This window comes from Euleptes europaea, chromosome 15 (assembly GCF_029931775.1).
Source record: "Euleptes europaea isolate rEulEur1 chromosome 15, rEulEur1.hap1, whole genome shotgun sequence".
Taxonomy (NCBI): Eukaryota; Metazoa; Chordata; class Lepidosauria; order Squamata; family Sphaerodactylidae; genus Euleptes; species Euleptes europaea.
The window spans coordinates 38,052,170-38,070,125 of NC_079326.1; the positions used below are offsets into that span (position 1 = coordinate 38,052,170).

The 17,956-nt window shown below is 43.9% G+C and overlaps 1 protein-coding gene across 1 annotated transcript; it reads right to left on the reverse strand.

Annotated features, from left to right (window-relative positions):
* Positions 1–595: 595 nt before the first annotated feature.
* On the reverse strand, positions 596–16,022 carry CFAP210 (cilia and flagella associated protein 210). Its single transcript, XM_056861545.1, has 10 exons — positions 15,910–16,022; positions 13,402–13,415; positions 12,560–12,786; positions 10,322–10,495; positions 10,045–10,238; positions 7,779–7,935; positions 5,650–5,789; positions 3,650–3,842; positions 3,199–3,363; positions 596–937 (listed from the first exon to the last, which is right to left on the reverse strand). The coding sequence occupies exons 1-10, from the start codon at positions 16,020–16,022 to the stop codon at positions 596–598; spliced, it is 1,719 nt and encodes a 572-aa protein (XP_056717523.1).
* Positions 16,023–17,956: the final 1,934 nt, after the last annotated feature.

Consider the following 17,956-nt stretch of genomic DNA (forward strand, 5'->3'; position numbering starts at 1 on the left):
CCGCACTCAACGAGCCAAAGAGCCGCATGCGGCTCAGGAGCCGCAGTTTGCAGACCCCTGGGCTAGTAAATACATATTTAATCGTTTTTATCCAACCCCTGTTTTCTGCCAGCAGATAGGTGCTGCCATCAATGGGGGTGGGGTGGGGAAGCAATTGTGATTCCCCTCTCCCACTCAACCACCCCCCATACTGTTAAAATAGTAAATATCAAACAGACAGCAGATAGTTTATCCATAGAATACAGGTTATTTGTGTTCATGTGTGGTACAAGCAAGTGATACGGTAAAAAATCAGATTACTGTGATGCTTTTTTTTTTTTTTTGGGGGGGGAACACAGAATTGTGCTTCTGTTTTCCAGACCTTATCCACAAGTAAAGCAAAGTTTTTATCTATTTCGTAAACGCTACACATTATTTAGTGAATCCGGTGGCTCTGAACTAGTACAATTGATTGTCTAAAGATTATACAGATATATTTGAAGAACTGCAAACTTTATTCGTTGTGAATTTTAAATTTGCAATTTTTATACTACGTGTTTTTCAGTCTGGGCCATTTTAAACTGTAATAGACCCTTAAGGATTTCCCCCCTCTTTATTACCAGGTAAAACCTAGCCGTCCCTTAGTACCCTCGTATCGGTGTTCATTTAGAAGCTTCATTTCCTGAGCTGTACTACCCGTATAAGGTAGCTGAGCACCCTGACCGCCAGGTCTTATTCCTTCCTTTTCTCTATAAAGTGACCCATAACCCCCACCAGCACCCTCCCCTACTACTTTCAAAAGAGGGTAAAGATTCTGGGTTGTTTTTGCTTCTTCGTCGATTATTTTCTTTGCATACTCCTGGAATTCCTGCTCCTTACACAGAGCAATATGTTCTCTCTGTTTAACATAGTCTGTTTCCTCTTGCTTCTCACGGTTTTCTCTTGCTATTTTTTCAGCCTGCATTGAAAGAAAGTGGGGGGGACTCTTTAATTGTAGACAGAGATACTTTTTTCTGAAATGAAACCGCAAATTTGTTAGTTTCAGAGGGTAGCCATGTTGGTCTGCAGTAGAAGATTTTCAGTCTCTGATCTTTCGAGAGTCAAAGTCAAGGGAGCTTTGATTCTCAAAAGCTCATACCCCGAAAATTTTATTGGTCTCTAAGGTGCTACTGGACTTGAATCTACACAGTGGTTGTTGAAGACCTCCTTTACTACCCAAACCAATGAACAAGTTCAGAACTGAAATTTTGCTAGGGTAAATAAGCTCATGTCGCAAAAGGATAATACAGATGCAATCCAAGCACTGATTAAATCTATAGTTAAATCTGCCATCATTTTTACTGACCCAAATTTGGACCGACTAGTAATATTCCAATATACATTATACTTATGAATTATAAATTATATTTTTGACAAATTGACATTTTCCATCTTGCTTCCTGATTTTGGATTAATGGAATCAATGGCTCTATTGAACCTCCTCTGTATAAGTTCTTAAGAGGGGTCACAGGTTTACCCAAATGTGTTGCCGATATAGCAATACACACAAGAGTTGGCAACGAATTCTCTCTAAATGAGAGCCTGGCTCTCTACTTTTAAGTGCTGGGTAAGGCTGGTGCTAAATACAAACTCCAACTTTTATGTGCAATGTCTTGGGAATGATAAGTCACCATGAAAACAAATGGTAGATAAAAGGCCTAATCAGCTAGGATTCTCAATAGATACTTATAAAACAACTTGGGGAAAGGAGGGTGGTGACACAGATTTTTAAAAGCTTGATTATTAGCTTGCAATAGTGTGCACAATAGAGAGTTTGCTCTACCCTCTTTGGGGGTATTTTCCCACAAAGTATGTTGGTGTACTTAAATCTGTTGACCCTTCCCAAGTATAGGAGAGGCTATAGGATGGCCCGACTGGATGCTCTCCTGTCACCTGAGTTGAAGGGCAGATTTAGTACAGTTCCGTTTTCCAGTAGGATCTGCCCTTATAGATCTGGCAGTATAGGTACAATAAGTCACTTGTTTTTTTACTGTCCATTATTTGAGGTTGATAGTCAGAGACTGGTTGAGTCATTTGATAATGGAAAGAAGGCACTCACCCTCACTGATTTTAAAGGATAAGTGGAATATATTAAATATTTGGCCATTGCGCTGTAGTGTGGTCCTGCTTAAGACCTATTGGTCATTTGAGCAGAATCATTAAAAAATGCTGATTTAAGTACAGACAAATGCAAATTGTTGGACTACTGCTGCACCCACTGGTTGCTGCCAGAGGGCGACTGGGGACAACAACTGAGTCAAAACGCTGCTGATGGAGTTCTAACATGAACCTGCTGTGGGAAACAATTTCAGTAGTGTGTCAGCTCCAGTAGCTGTCTGTCTGTTTCCAAGCCCAATCCAAAAATGCTGCTTCTGATGCCCTCTAAAACCCTATCAGGATCAGGGCACCTGATGGACCACCTATATCCTTATGTACAGTGACTTCAGATCTTTCCCTGAGGTCCTGCGCCATGAGCGCACAGTGTCAGAAGAAAGAAGAGTGGGCACATGGGGCAGGCCCATAATTGTTATGATAGCTATGAAGTCTTTGAACAGTCCCAAAGGCTGGTGAAGATTTCCATAGAAAAACCATATCCATCATTGAGATCAATTTGGTCAGCTCAGCTTGAAAGTCTAAAGGGCGGGGGGGGGGGGCAGTACACTAGCAGAATATTTACCTAACCTGTCTATGATAACGCTAATGCAAGGTACACATATTCAGCACTGGAAGACTGGAAGACAAGGTACATAGGAAATTGCCGCTGTTATGCCACTGATCTATCGAGCTCAGTGTTCTGAGTAACAGCATCTCTTCAGGGTCTGAGGCAGAGGAAGAGGTGTGGGGGTGGTGGTGATCAGAGGCTCGCTTTGTACCTGCTTCCCTTCAGGGCCCAAGCCAAAGCATTTCTGTTAGCCCAGGCTTTTAATTTAGGGGTTCTATGTTTTTCAGCTGTTTTATGGTCTGCTCCTAGCCTGTTTTATCAATATCGTTTTAGATGGCTCCATTTTATGAGCTTTTATGCCCTCTGTTGCTTTTATTGGCATGGTTTTTAATTGACTCGGATTGTTTTATTGATTTTGTTTGGCAATGCTGCTTTTTATTCTCGGCTTTGTTTTGTAAGTCGCTTCAAGCAGGCCCGGAGAGATAGCATATACATTTTATAAATAAATAAATACTTACAATTTGCATGACATGGGTTTCTTGCAGTTTTAAGTTTGCGCAATGATTTCTGTGTTTCTTGTCTTTCTCTAATTCCTGGTAGACTCGATCTGCTTCAATCATTTTACAAAGTGTCTCTTTAGCTTCCTGTTTCTCCTGTTTTTCTTTTTCCTCTTTCCTTTTTATCTGTAAATAACACATTCCAGTTTAAATCATAAGGTTATGAAACCTAATATTAATATACTGTGCCTGTGTAAAAATGAATAGGGGGCCCAATTTATCAAAAAATGTACTGCTTCCATATCTTCAGCATTCCACTCCTAATTATCAAGTTTGATGGAACTGCCTTTCAAGCAAGTCGCTTATGATGATAGTATTATTTTACTGTAACTGAAGCCTTTTATGAGTGATCAATTGGTAAGAAAGCTACAAATGACAGAAGGTACAAAAAAGTGTCTGCTTTTTTTCTTACCACACCAATTCTGTATTCTGTGATTAATTGCAAATCAGCTTTGTTCTTTTTTTCTTTTTCTGAGAGTTCTTTCTCACGCTCCTCTTCTGCCTCTGAGACTTCCCTAGCAACACGCTCGTCTTCATCGGTAACCTTCTTTTTCATCTGTGCCAGGAGGCGCTTGGCAATATTTTCTCTGGTTTCCACTACTTCCCTGAAAAAGTACAACAATTAGTATAGTTATTCCTCTGTGTGCTTTAAGGTCGGAAGCAAGCCTTGGAAAATTAAACCGCCACACTAGATACAACCGCCACACAATGTCCATCGGAAAAAGGGTGCTTTATTCAGCAGTGACCCCCCCTTTCTTTGCCAATATATGGGCACTAACATCTTACTGGAAGCGGGAGTCAGGGTGCCCCAGAACTCTCTGACAAAGCCCACCCTACATCTGCAGGGCAGTTCCTGGAAGCACAGTCTCATCCTTGAGCTCTAAGCAACTGAGAAAGATGGAAGGCCATAAGCTATCCTACAACAACGAGGAAATGGCCTTCCTGTTATTCTGATCAAGAAAGCGCGTCTCTCCCAACATAAGAACAAAGTGTGCTTCCAGTTTTAACCCAGAAAATCTGAGTCCTGAGTACCAATGAGTCTGTGAAATAATGAACTGGTGCAATATGTAGATGACACAGGAAGAAACTCTATTGAAACCTAGTTATGCAGGTTCGGAACTCAGGCATTTGCTCAAAATCATCCAGTCTTCATTATGCAGACCGACAGTAAGCCAGTAAAAGACTTGCATAATGGAGGAGCTTTCTCTCTCCCTCCAGAATGTAAGTAATGTCAATCATGATACAGGCGCTCCACGTGGGTGCCCCACTGTGCAGATGCCACGTTTGTACACTCTGCTGGAAAAGAACTGCATGAATTGCGCACCTGCGATACATCTGAGATTATCTGTTGGGCAATATGGAGGAAGATGTCTATTCATCCACTATGCAAATATCCTTGCCAGCCCGCTGTCTGTACTAGCCCTTTGTTATTTTGAGAACGAACAAAAGGGTAAACAGATGAAATCCTTTTTTTGTTTTAAACAGCAAAATGTTATCATTTTAATCATTAATTAGAAACAGCCTCAACTATAGGGAGGGGAATCCTCTTGTTTCTTTCTTGGCTTAAAATGACCCCCACACTGTCTAATTGTTTAAACATTTACACAAATACATAAACGGTAGACAAATCCTTATTGATTAAATGGCTAACAATTTACATCCCTCTTACTTTCGCCAGCCCAGATTGGGAGCGGGGGGGAGGGTACCTCGGATGGTGAGACTGCAGGAGGCTCGCCAGCCCAGATAGTGTGTGTGTATGTGGGGGGGGGTGGCTGCCATGGTTGGCTCGTGGGCTGGATAAGAGCTCTTAAGGGGCCAGATCTGGCCCTTGGGCCTTATGTTTGACACACTGTACTGATTAGCAGGTTCCAGGGGTCAGGTTGCAGCGTCTTGGTAGCAGAGAGCAAGGAGGGTTCCAGGAGTCAGAGGCTTTCAGTCCAATGTCAGCTATCAAGGGTTAGCCAGCACTATTAATCAAGACAAGGTCCGAGTTCCAGGCAACAGAGTGGCGTCAGGTAAGCTTTTGCTGCTGTAGTCATGCCCAACAGTTTCCCTCCAAGACCCTTTTATACTTAGCTGACTAATTCAGTCAGAATCCTGCAACAACTCATCTCTACTATTAGCCAACAGCTGCTTTCTGTTCTGGAGGCGAGCACTGCGTCTTCTCTCTCGCAACTCCATTTGTAGTCTTTTCCTACATTGCTGCAAAGGTGTAGGTGATCTGGGAGGGCCAGGCACCACTGCTTGCCCTTCGTCTGCTGACTTAGGACTGAAGGGAGGCTGTGCTTCCTTGCCCAGCTCTGTCTGAGCCTCAGTCCCTTGCTGGCTGCCTTCTGTTAGCTCTGGGTTGGCTACACAGGGCCCTTCTTCCTTGGGTGCTGGATTTAATTTATCAAATATTCTTCTGCTTACCTGAGCAGTTCTTCTTCTCTTCGTCTTCTCAGCTTCGCTATAGCGTGCTTTGCATTAACATGGTCTCGAATTTTATCATCTTCTTCTTCTTGTTTTTGCTTTTCTATAGCCTTCAGAATAACTTGGTCCGCAACATGGGCCTTTAAAAAACACACAAACACACAGAAAACGTCTTTTACTTAACCATATAAGCACATAAAGTCTCAGAACATTTATGCTGACTCGGTGTAAAGGAGTGAAAGATAACATCCAGTCAAATGGGAGCTGGTGAATAACTTGGGGAGGAAGGCAGTGGGACAAAGTGAGGATGGAGACCCCCTTCACCTTCCTCACAGTTCATGAGGGGCCCTGGATGGGATGGTCCTTTTTTGAGCTCCATGGATAAATGCAGCATGTAAGGTTGCCCTCTAAGCCCAGAATCTCCAGATCCTAGATGGGTTTGGTGCTGAAGGGAGGCTTCTGCTGGGCAGAAAGGAAGCAAGTGGTGAGCTTCCAGACTTGGCTAGCCAAGGGCTGTGACTGTGTGCTGCTCTCTGCTGCCAGAGTTTTTCCCTGGAGGCAAGAGAAGAGCATGCATATACAATCCTTGGCCCATGACCCTTACAAGACAATGAGTGTGTGTGGGAGGATCCATGTATACTGACCTTGCAGTAAACATGAATGAGGCAGTCTTTAGATGTGCTCAGATCAGACAGCATCTTCAGTAATGGCCCATTTGACACTGCACTGCAGGCTCTGATCCTTCCCAATACCCATTCTAATGTTTGGAGTAGTAAGGATCATCACAATCTGTGTGTGGCTTGCTTATACAAAATTTGCACATGTAATACCGCCCCCCCCCCCAACACACACTGGCCATTTATGATTTGTAATTAGCAGCTCGTTCCAGGCTGAAGAGGCCCCCATATTTTTTTGAGTTTTCATGCTGAACCATCATTCAGGAAGTGACTGCGAAGCCGGCACATACCTGCTTTAACGTGACCTTTTGTGTTTGCTCCGCCCCCGCCTCGAAGAATCCCCTCAAGGAAGCATGCAAAATCACAGCCTGGAGTTAGCTATGCAAATGGCGGTTGCTAATGGAAGGAGCAGGCGAGTGTGTGTATGGGGGTGGAATTTCTCCTTTTGCGTTGGGACCGTGAATAGGCATTTTAAAGGTAGCATTTAAAAAAACAGCTTTGAACGAGCATCAAAATTGACCCTGCATAAATGGCCACTGTGTCTGGAGGCAGCCCTCTCTCTTTTTCTGTCACTAGCAAATCCTTATACCTAACACCCAAGGACTGGCCCTGTGCTAATAAAATATTCACAGAATGGCAATTCATTATTCTGCCTGGAAGAAGAACAAGAAGAGGGAAGTGGAGCAGAAGCCAGTGGAAGGGTGTGAATAGTGGAGCTATGGGGGGAAGGGGCAGGGGCCAGTAGGGTGGATGCAGTGAGAAGGGGAAGAAACAGAGCATCAGACGGTGAGGAAATAGAGCCAATGTCAATGGTGGGGGGGGAGGGAAAACAGAGTCAGGAGGAGGAGAGGACTCGCAGGGGGAGGAACGGGATCTCCCTTCCCCTGCAAGCCACTCCCCCCATTCATCTTTACACTGGCACAGAAAATACTGCACCATTTCTTTCATAAGCACGAGAAATCACACTGGGAAAACTCCTCCTCTACTGGTGGTGAAAAGTGCCATCGAGCCACAGCTGACTTAGGGCGACCCAGTAGGGTTTTCAAGGCAAGAGACATTCAGAGGTGGCTTGCCATTGCCTGCCTCTGCGTTGTGACCCTGGACTTCCTTGGCGGTCTCCCCTCCAAATACTAACTAGGGCCGACCTTGCTTAGCTTTCAAGATCTGACGAGATCAGGTGAGCCACCTGGGCCATTCGGGTCAGAGCCCCCCCACACACACACACACTAGTTATGAGCAAATTTCTTACAAACTGGCAAGATAATATTGTTGAAGGCTTTCACGGTCAGAGTTCATTGGTTCTTGTAGGTTATCCGGGCTTGTGCTGTGTGACCGTGGTCAGCCCGGATAACCTACAAGAACCAATGGCAAGATAATCTTCGCATTCAGCACCTCTCATTATTTTGGGCTCAAAAGCATCTGCCGGTCCAAATTTGGCTTTCTGTTTGATACCTGATGGGCCTGTTTGCGCTCCAGCTTATGCTCCAGCTTCTTCTGCTCTTTTTCCTGCAGTTCCTGGTGATAGAACCTGGTCGACGCCTCAATCTCTTCCCCTTCTTTTATGCTTTCTAGTCTGCTCAGCTCTGCCAAACGTTCATGCTCTTTTATCCTGAAACAGGCAATAAGACAAATGTGAGGAGTGAGTACAGATTAGCAATTTGTAAGGTTCCTCTTCAAGTCATGGAAGTTTTGAATTGAAGACAGGGAGTAACCGTCTTGCTTGTGCTTCCTAGGAGCACCCAGTCGGCCACTGTGTGAGCAGACTGCTGGACTTGATGGGCCTTGGTCTGATCCCACAAGACCCCACCCCTGCAATTCTGGAGCTCCTTTCATTCATCATTGATATGATCCCACCATTTGCTTTATTTTTGTTTTTGAACTGCTAGTGGAAAATAAAAAATAAGGCCAAGGCCGATGGTGCAAAATAAGGTAAAAAATTTTTTATTACTCGGTTAAAATTTTGGGGATTTAAACTGAGTAATAAAAAATATTTTGACCTTATTTTGTACCATTGGCCTTGGCCTTATTTTTTATCTCCTGTGACTGGTGCGGCCCTCTTATTTCTCCTTTGACCTGTTAGTGACATTCGTCCACAGTAGTGTCCCAGCAGAACCATAAATCATTTCAAAATGTCCACACTTCCAAGCAGAATAGGCAAAAAAAATACTCAAACACCCCACCCCAGGCTACTGCAATCAAACTTTTAATTCAATGTTTCCTCATCGTTATTTTATTTATTTTATTAGACTTCTAGCCCGCCCTCCCCGGCAAACGCTGAGCTACAGAGGAAGGCAATGGCAAATCACCTCTGCTTCTCACTTTGAGGCAAAAATACAGCCATAAATTAGCTCTGAAACAACAAAACAAAAACAGGAAAACACCAAAAACATTGGACGATAGTAGTTGGGATTCTCCACAACAACAAATGGAATTCCAGATAAAAAAGGCTAGCATGGCAGCCCAACCCCCTGTATACATTTCATGATGGCCACAGCCCAGATAAAAAAGGCTAGAATGGCAGCCCAACCCCCCGTATACATTTCATGATGGTCACAGCCCATGGTGTTTTGTGATAATTCAGAACTGTTAAAAGTTGGTGACCATTCTGATCTTGCAAAGATGTTCATGAGCAATCGAATAGGTTTCTTTCTTTTTTTAATCCCCAACAGCTAAAATGCTAATCTTTCTATTTTCTTGATTTAAGGGGGAAACGTTTTTGCCCGATAAACATTATTATTTTTTTATTAACAGTATATCGTTCAGGATACGTACTCAGGGCCAAACCAGATAAAGAAGGGAAGGCAGCATGGTATAGCCTGGTCTTGTTAGATCTTGGAAGCTAAGCAGGGTCAGTACTTGGATGGGAGACCATCAAGGAAGGCTCTGCAGAGGAAGGCAATGGCAAATCACCTCTGCTTCTCACTTGCCTTGAAAGCCCCCTGTTGGAGTTGTCATAAGTTGCTTGTGATTTGCACTTACATATGACTTGCACTTACATATGTAAGATAATGGCAGTTCTGAGTTTTTAAACTGTAAATTGTAGCCCTGTGGAGCCCTCATTTGGACAGGGACTACAGCATGGAGGAGGAATTTAACTGTTTCCTTCCATAACTAACCTGAATCCTTCCATGGTTTTTCTTGCTGTCAAGTCACAGCTGACTTATGGCAACCCCATGGGGTTTTCAAGGCAAGAAACATTCAGAGGTGGTCTTCCATTGTCTGCCTCCACGTCATGCCCCTGATATTTCTTGGAGGTCTCCCATCCAAATACTGACCAGGACCGACCCTGTTTAGCTTCCGAGATCTGGCTAACCTGGGCTATCTAGGTCAGGGCAAATCCCTCCTTAAACTGCTATTTTCCATAAGAATGGGGAAGGTAGATGTCTGTCTGTATGGCAGCTGTATTTTTTCCAGGCAGGGTTAATTAAAATGGTAAAAACAGCGCAAAGGGGGGGAGTCTAAATGCCTTGCATCATTAAACAAATCATCTACAGAACAGCAGAAGACCTACTGACTGATCTCTTGTTACATCTGGCCCTCAGAAGCAAGGCCCATTATGTTCAACAGCGCCTCCTCTCAAGTAAATGTGCAATAGGACTGCACCCTAACAATGCCATTCTAAGAACAGTCTTCTGTGAGTAAGCCCCACTGAAGACATTTGAGAAGATGTGCCTCGGATCGCTCTCTAAATGTATTTAAAAAAGAGATGTACTATTACTGTTGCAGTTGATCCTTGCAAATCTGCATTCGCTTTCTCCGTTCTTCTTTTACTTTTTCCTCCTCTTTTAGTATAGCCTTTTGATGTTCACGTTCTATTTCTTCGTCCTTGCTCCGGTACAATTTTTGCTTTACCTTCTGAAATTCAATCTGAGCTTCTCTTTCTTTTAAGACTTCAGTAACTAAGAGCGCTTTCTGCAAAATAAAGTTTGAACATGTAACTTGTTCTTTCCTTGAATATGCCAGAAAAGAAAAAAGAAAAAAATCATCTACATTACATGGAATCTTTTCACTCTGTCACTTTGATAATACTGATCAATTTTTGCTTTTTCAATGGCTTCTTTTCTCTTCTCCGCCTGGTACTTTGCTTCTTCCAGGTCAACTTTTCTTTTTTCTTCCTCACTCTTCTCTTCACGCTCTTTTTTGGCTTTCAGCTTTGCCTGTGTCAAACCCTGCAATACAAAGAAACCTCATCCCTATTATGAATAGTATTGGAAGTGAAATGGTTTAAAATGGCATTTTTAAAAAGCTATGCCAACAATCTGTAGGTAGGATGAACTTTTCTCTGAAGTCCACTGAAGTGTACTGCTATATTGACTGAAGTCTTGTCATAAACTCAAGTGATGAAATTCAATCAAAGTTAAGCTATTTATTCTGTCAGTCACGGTTACTATATCTAATAGTAAAACAGCACATCTATTTTGCCAATCATAAAAACAGCAAAACCAGGCTACCTAGAGAGAGGGTAGGGATTTTTACATACTTGTGAAAACTCACCTTTGTTAATCAACCAAAAAGGAACAAAAAAAAGACAGAGGATGCTTTAGGAAGCACGAACACTAACAGATTTACACCCTTCTAAACCCAATGAAGTCAATGGCCTTAGAAGGGTGTAATTTAGTTTAGTACTGCCCTATAAGAGGAGTTGCATGTCAATTACAGGGGAAGCAAAAGGAAGGGGAGGGGAGGGTCTGCTCAAGCCCCTGAAAGAATACGGAATCACGGAATACGGAATCTGTAACAGATTTACACCCTTCTAAACCCAATGAAGTCAATGGCCTTAGAAGGGTGTAATTTAGTTTAGGAGTTGCATGTCAATTACAGGGGAAGCAAAAGGGAGGGGAGGGTCTGCTCAAGCCCCTGAAAGAATACGGAATCACGGAGGCCGGAAATCTGGGTGGTGGTTGGGAATTTCTAAATGTTTATACTTCCCCGTGCAGTTCCTCACAGTCTTCCCTTTTGTTACTGCTAACAGCAAGCTTGATGGTTCGGTGCTTACCATTAGGGCAGTGGCAGAAAACAGAAGAATTAAAAAAGAATCCTACTCATGAGGAATTTGAGGGAGGGGGGAGAACATGGCCTGCTCAAATGCGCAACAGCATAGTGTACTGCAGGGGAAGGATTGCATTGGGGGCACATTTCCCAGTCATTAATTCTTTGCAGGTTCCAAGCCTGTTCTAGGTATAACAAAACAATCTTTTGCTTCTCTTCCAGTACTTCTTTTTCAAGCTACACACAACTGCAAATTTCTACATCTGCATTTGACATAGTCACTTACCAGGAGAACACAAGGATGACAAAAGAGATGGGTCTCCTTTCAGTGTCTTACTCTTCCCACTAACTTTCTTGCATTACTCATTGTAATACTCTGCTATGACGTCTGGTCTACATTGGTAAACATTCATTCATTCAGCTACAAACTTTGCATGCTTTAGATTCTGGTGCAACACAAGGTTAAAGAGCCAGTGTGGTGTAGTGGTTAAGTGCGGTGTACTATAATCTGGAGAACCCTGTTTGATTCCCCACTCCGATATATGAAGCCTGCTGGGTGACCTTTGGCTAGTCACAGTTGTCTCTGAACTCTCTCAGCCCCACCTACCTCTCAAGGTGTCTGTTGTGGGGAGGGGAAGGTGACTATAAGCTGGTTTGATTCTTCCTTAAGTGGTAGAGAAAGTCGGCATGTAAAAGCCAACTCTTCTTCTTAATATTTGGGCCTCATTTTAAGGATCTGAGTGCAAATGCAGGCAGCCTTTGAAATGCATGACGAATGTAAATGTACAGAAGTCAGTGCAGGGCTCAGCAGTATTATCATCCCTATACTGCAAAGGGGGAGGTTGTGCTGAAGTTAATATAGAAGGGCTGGCCTGAGGCCATCAAGTCAATTAGTGAAGTGAGATCTTAACCTTGGACTTAACCAGCTACAGTGTTACACTGGATCAGCCAACAAGGGCATACGTGCATATCTACAGTGGATAATGCATTCTCGTTGAACTGTGGCAATCGCTGGCAACCTGATTTTCCAGTGTGGACAAGGCAGCGCAGTTGCAAATGATGCAACTGCATAATAAGAACGTAATATCCAGGCATGTGTGGATGCTACCAGTTCTGGCTACAGTGAGACCGGCATTTTGATTGACATATCTTTCAGTCTGCTGAAATGGAAGAGAAAAGAGATGAACACATTCTGATGTTTGAGAAATATTCCTTAGGTATTCACATGCACAAACTGCTCTTACTGCAATAGTGTTGCTCCAGTGTTTCATAAGGGCTTGAGACTGTAAGTGCAAATCCTTCCGCTCTTTCCTTTCAGCACGAATTTGTGCTGCTTCTCTTGCTGAAGCATCAATGCTGTCCTGAATCCTTTCCCATTCTGCCTTAGAAAGTATAGTTATCTGGTGAAGATCTACTCCCGCAGGAAGAAATATTCCTTCCATTATTTCATCTCCATTGAAGTCATTTTTGCCTACATAATAAACAAAAAAAATTATTTCTCTCTATGCATAATTCTCTTTCGGACCAGAAAACCAGTATTTTAAAACCCGGTTGTGATATTAACCTTTGCAAGCTGTATATGCATTCGGTTTTAATCTTCAAAAAGCAATGCTATTCCCTGGAACTTCATTGATGTCTGAAGGATAATAAGAGCTGAAATGAAGCTCAGACTTTGAGAAAGGGCATCACGCCCGTAGTGGGCTGCAGAAAATAATTAGGCATTACGTGTGCTGGATCAGACCTGTGGTTCACCTTGCCCAGAATACTGTTTCACTCAACAGCCAACCAACAGGGCACAGAAGTCAAGGTCTTCCCCTGATGTTGCCTCCTAGCACTAAGCTTCAAAGGTTTGCTGCCTCTGAATATGGAGGTTCCCTTTCCCAACCATGGGTAGTAGCCATTGATGGACCTCTCCTCCCTCAAACTGTCCAACTCCAGATATTCATGGCCATCTCTACATCCACAGTCAGTGAATTCCACATCTTAATTACTCGCTAAAGAAACATTCCCTTCTGTCTGTCCCGATCCTACTGCCCATCAACTTTATTTGGTGCCTTTGAACTGTATTGTTCAAGGAGAGAAGAGCTCTCTCCCAATTCACTTTCTCCATTCATGTTTAAGTGTATAAACTTCTGTCATGTTCTCCCTTTGTCATTTTTCTAAACTTAAAACCCCCCCAAAAAAACAGACTCTTCCATTTCCCCTCACAGTAGAAATACAGGTAGACAGAAACGTAGATACCGGACTCCTTCCCCATGCTTCCGTGGGTTCCTGTCTCATAAAAGATTCACAGTAAAAACACTGCATAAAGATGCAAGGGAGGAAAGAGAAAGACAGGAACAGGAGGGGGGGGGAGAGACCATTATGATACAGGTCTCAGCTACACAAATTCCACTATTAGTTCCTCAGATCATGGGGGAGTGTCCAGCAGAAGGGGCAGCTTCCAGATGATACACAACTTCCTTCTCACTATAAATGCATTAAATTAGCATAGCAAAAGTAGGCAGGCTTCTAATTCCAGAAGGGTAGCTATGACTGGGTCAATTCAAACATTGAAATCCACATGTCCTCCCTGACCCTGTCAATCAGATGTGCACTGAGGGTTCTGTACTCTGAACTTAATTCCCAGGTTTGAGTGGGGAGAGGGGACTCTGTTGGGGAAACTTATAGTGATGAGCTACAGGCGAGTTTCTCCAAGGGGGCCATCGGTAGGGTTGCCAACCTCCAAGTGCTAGCTGGAGATCTCCTGTTATTACAACTGATCTCCAGGCGATAGAGATCAGTTCACCTGGAGAAAATGGCTGCTTTGGCAATTGGACTCTATGACATTGAAGTCCTTCCTCTCCCCAAACCCCTCCCTCCTCAGGCTCCATCTCCCAAAATCTCCAGGTGTTTCCCAATGTGGAGCTGGCAACTCTAGCCATCAGCGATCCCCCCTCACCATTACAGGCATTACCTAACTTAGCATGATTATTGGATGGCCTTTGTATTTTCATGGTTTGATTTTAATTCTACATAATTACATTTCAACCTATACATCTTGCATTCCATGGCCTCGTTTTTTATATCCCTGCATAAAATGACTGCTTAGTGAAGATCCTCTCACTGCACCTCAAGAAGTAGGCTCTATTTCAAGAAAGCTTATGCTGGAATAAGACTCTGTGAAGCCTCTTAAGATGTCTGTGTTTTGGAGAAACTGGATGTCATGGTTATTTTATTTTTGAGCAAATGGGTGTACTGTTTGTTTATATACTTTTTTTCACAGACTCCTACATAAAAAGAAAACGTAGTGTAGATCCACTTGCTGCTGATTTTCTCTACCTTTTAAGGAGAATCAAACTAGCTTACAATCTCCTTCCCTTCCTCTCCCCACAATAGTCACCGGTAGGTGGGGCTGAGAGAGTTCAGAGAGAACTGTGACTACCCCAAGTTCACCCAGCAGGCTTCATGTGGAGGAAGAAGGAGTTGGTTTTTATATGCCGACTTTCTCTCCTACTTAAGGAAGAATCAAACCAGCTTGCAATCACCTTCCCTTCCCCTCCCCACAACAGACACCCTGTGAGGTAGGTGGGGCTGAGAGAGTGTGACTAGCTCAAGGTCACCCAGCTGGCTTGAGACTGTAAGTGCAAATCCTTCCGCTCTTTCCTTTCAGCACGAATTTGTGCTGCTTCTCTTGCTGAAGCATCAGTGCTGTCCTGAATCCTTTCCCATTCTGCCTTAGAAAGTATAGTTATCTGGTGAAGATAGAGTCCAATGGCCAAAGTGGCCATTTTCTCCAGGTAAACTGATCTCCATCGGCTGGAGATCAGTTGTAATAGCGGGAGATCTCCAGCTAGTACCTGGAGGTTGATGGAAAAAACCCAGCACAACTCACTATATTCAACAATTCATTAACAACGTGCTAACAATGAAAAACAACCACAAGGTGCACAAATATACGCAAAATATACAAGTACAATTATTTACAAATTACTTGTCACAAGCATAATAGCAAAGTCCAATAGTAAGCAACAGTCTATATCCAAGGAAGAATTTCTTCGACTCCAAATGTGGTCAACGTCAAATTAATCAGCACGAACTCCGAAATGAGATCCAAAGAAGGAGGAAACGCTGTTCCGGATACTCAGTAGCGCTTTCACCAAAGCATAGCTTCATCAGCCTCAAAATGTGTTAGTTATACAAATAGTTATATAAATAGTTTTATTTGTATGCTTCTAATACATTTTGAGGCTGATGAAGCTATGCTTCATGGTCTTTTTTGTATGCTATATTTGTATGCGTCTAACACATTTTGAGGCTGATGAAGCTATGCTTTATGGTCTTTTTTGCATGCTATATTTGTATGCTTCTAACACATTTTGAGGCTGATGAAGCTATGCTTTATGGTCTTTTATGGTCTTTTTTTTCAACAAGTAGTTTCTTCAGTATTATTTTCACTTTTGCAAAAATTTTTTAGTATTTTTTAGCTCCCAAAAGGTTGGGCTGCTGATCCTTCTACATCAAAGTTCAACCCTAGTTATACCTCCAGGAGGATTCCAGGCCCCGCCTGGAGACTGGCAACCCTACTCCAGGGACCGAGCAACCATGCCTCCACCTCATGCCGCCGTGCCCCCTGCACCCTCCTCGGGAGAGACACTCACGCTCGGACTCCCGGGTTTGCCCTCTGCGCCTCCCAAACCGTATCAAGGGGCGGGCAGCCTCCGCCATCTCCGCGGCAGGCCGGCCTCCAGAGCCCCCGCACCCTGGGCCTTCTGGGCGCCGCTTCAGGGCCGCTCGGAGTGTACGGCGGTTGCCAGGCAACGGCGGCGGGGAGGGGGGGAAAGGAGGCGAGGCGCCGAATGGGCGGGGAGTCACGCGACGCTCTGCGCGCGAGAGGCGCCTTGGGGCGGGCGGGGGGAGCTCGTCCACGTGACCAGCCGGCTTGGAGGAGGAGGAAGAAGGAGGCAGAGAAGCCCGTTGCAGGTCAGTCCGGCCGGCCGCGGCAGCCTGGTCTCCCCCTCCCTCCTTCCCTCCCTCCGCGGGATCCTAAGCACCGTCTTCTTCCTTCCCCTCTTCCCAGTCGGCGTCGAGCCCGGCGCGAGGCCTACGCCGAGAGGTAGCCCCTCCCCTCTCTGCCCCGCTCGGGCTTTGGCCTGCAAGGGAAGGGTGGGCGCTGGGCGCGCTTCTCGGGGCCTGTGGGGCCGCGTCGCGGCCTTATGACATCACCATTGGGCGACAAGGAGACGCGGCTTGCGCATTGCCCCATTATATGGCTGACATGAGGATGCCGTCTGTGTTGGCCTCCCTACCTTCTCCCCCCACCCCCAATTTTTGTTGTGTCGAAGTTTACCATCTACGGGAGAATGTCTGGCTGCAATGCTTCACAGCAGTAATTACTCTCTCTCTTTTTTTTTTTTTTACAAAAAGCATATTATTTTTATAAAAGGGTACAGAAAATAAGGGGAATAAAAGGAAGTTAGGGGGGGGAAAAGAAAGAAATCAAATCTATTTCTGCATCCGAGCATTACAGTCTAAACTATCGTCATTTCAAAATAACATCAGTCATCTTAAACATGTAGTCATGGTTAGAGCTGCTCACTAAATAGTTTGTAGAATCATTCTCTAAACCTCTTATTTTTTAGTAAGTATTCATGGCACGTGAGTAATAGGTTGCCATTTTGCCGTAAATTCATCCATTCAGTTAATTTCTAATAAATGAGCTAGTCTAGCCATTAGTGCAAAATCAAAGCGTTAATGCAGTAACTACTCTTTATTGAGCGCCATCTGTTGTTTCAGTATGGTTATCTATGATTGATAGATCACGATGGGTAGCAGTGTTAGTCGGCCACTAGCAGTAGAAAAGAGCAAGAGTCCAGTAGCACCTTAAAGACTAACAAAATTTCTGGCAGGGTGTGAGCTTTCATGAGCCACAGCTCATCTCTTGAGATGTGATTGATTGCTGTTATTGTTTTAATGAATATGTATTAGAAGAAAAAGAGTTGGTTTTAATATGCCAACTTTCTCTACCACTGAAGGGAGAATAAAACCAGCTTACAATCACCTTTCCTTCCTCTCCCCACAACAGACACCCTGTGAGGTAGGTGGGACTGAGAGAGCTCTAAGAGAGCTGTGACTAGCCCAAAGTCACCTAGCTGGCTTCATGTGTAGGAGTGGGGAAACCAATCCAGTTCACCGCTGCTCATGTGGAAGAATGGGGAATCAAACCCGGTTCTCCAGGTCAGAGTCCACTGCTCTTAACCACTACACCATGCTGGCCCACTTATGATGAAGATAATTATTATGATGACTGTTGTTATTATGATTGATTGGTGTTATTTTTTAATGAATATGTATTATTATTATTATGACTCTAGGATGATTTCACCGTCATTATGCGCCCTGAGCCTGGCTTGGCCGGGGAGAGCAGGATCGAAATTTAAAATAATAAATACATCGCTCAACACAGTTGTCTGTCAAAAGCTTATGTGCTGTCAAATCTCTTCTGATTTATGGACATAATGAATTAAGGTCCTCCAAAATGTCCTATCGTTAACAGGCTTGTTCAGGTCTTGCCAACTGAGGCTTCCTTGATTGAATCAATCCTTCTCATGTTGGGTCTTCCTCTTTTCCTGCCGCCTTCAACTTTTCCTAGCATTATAGTT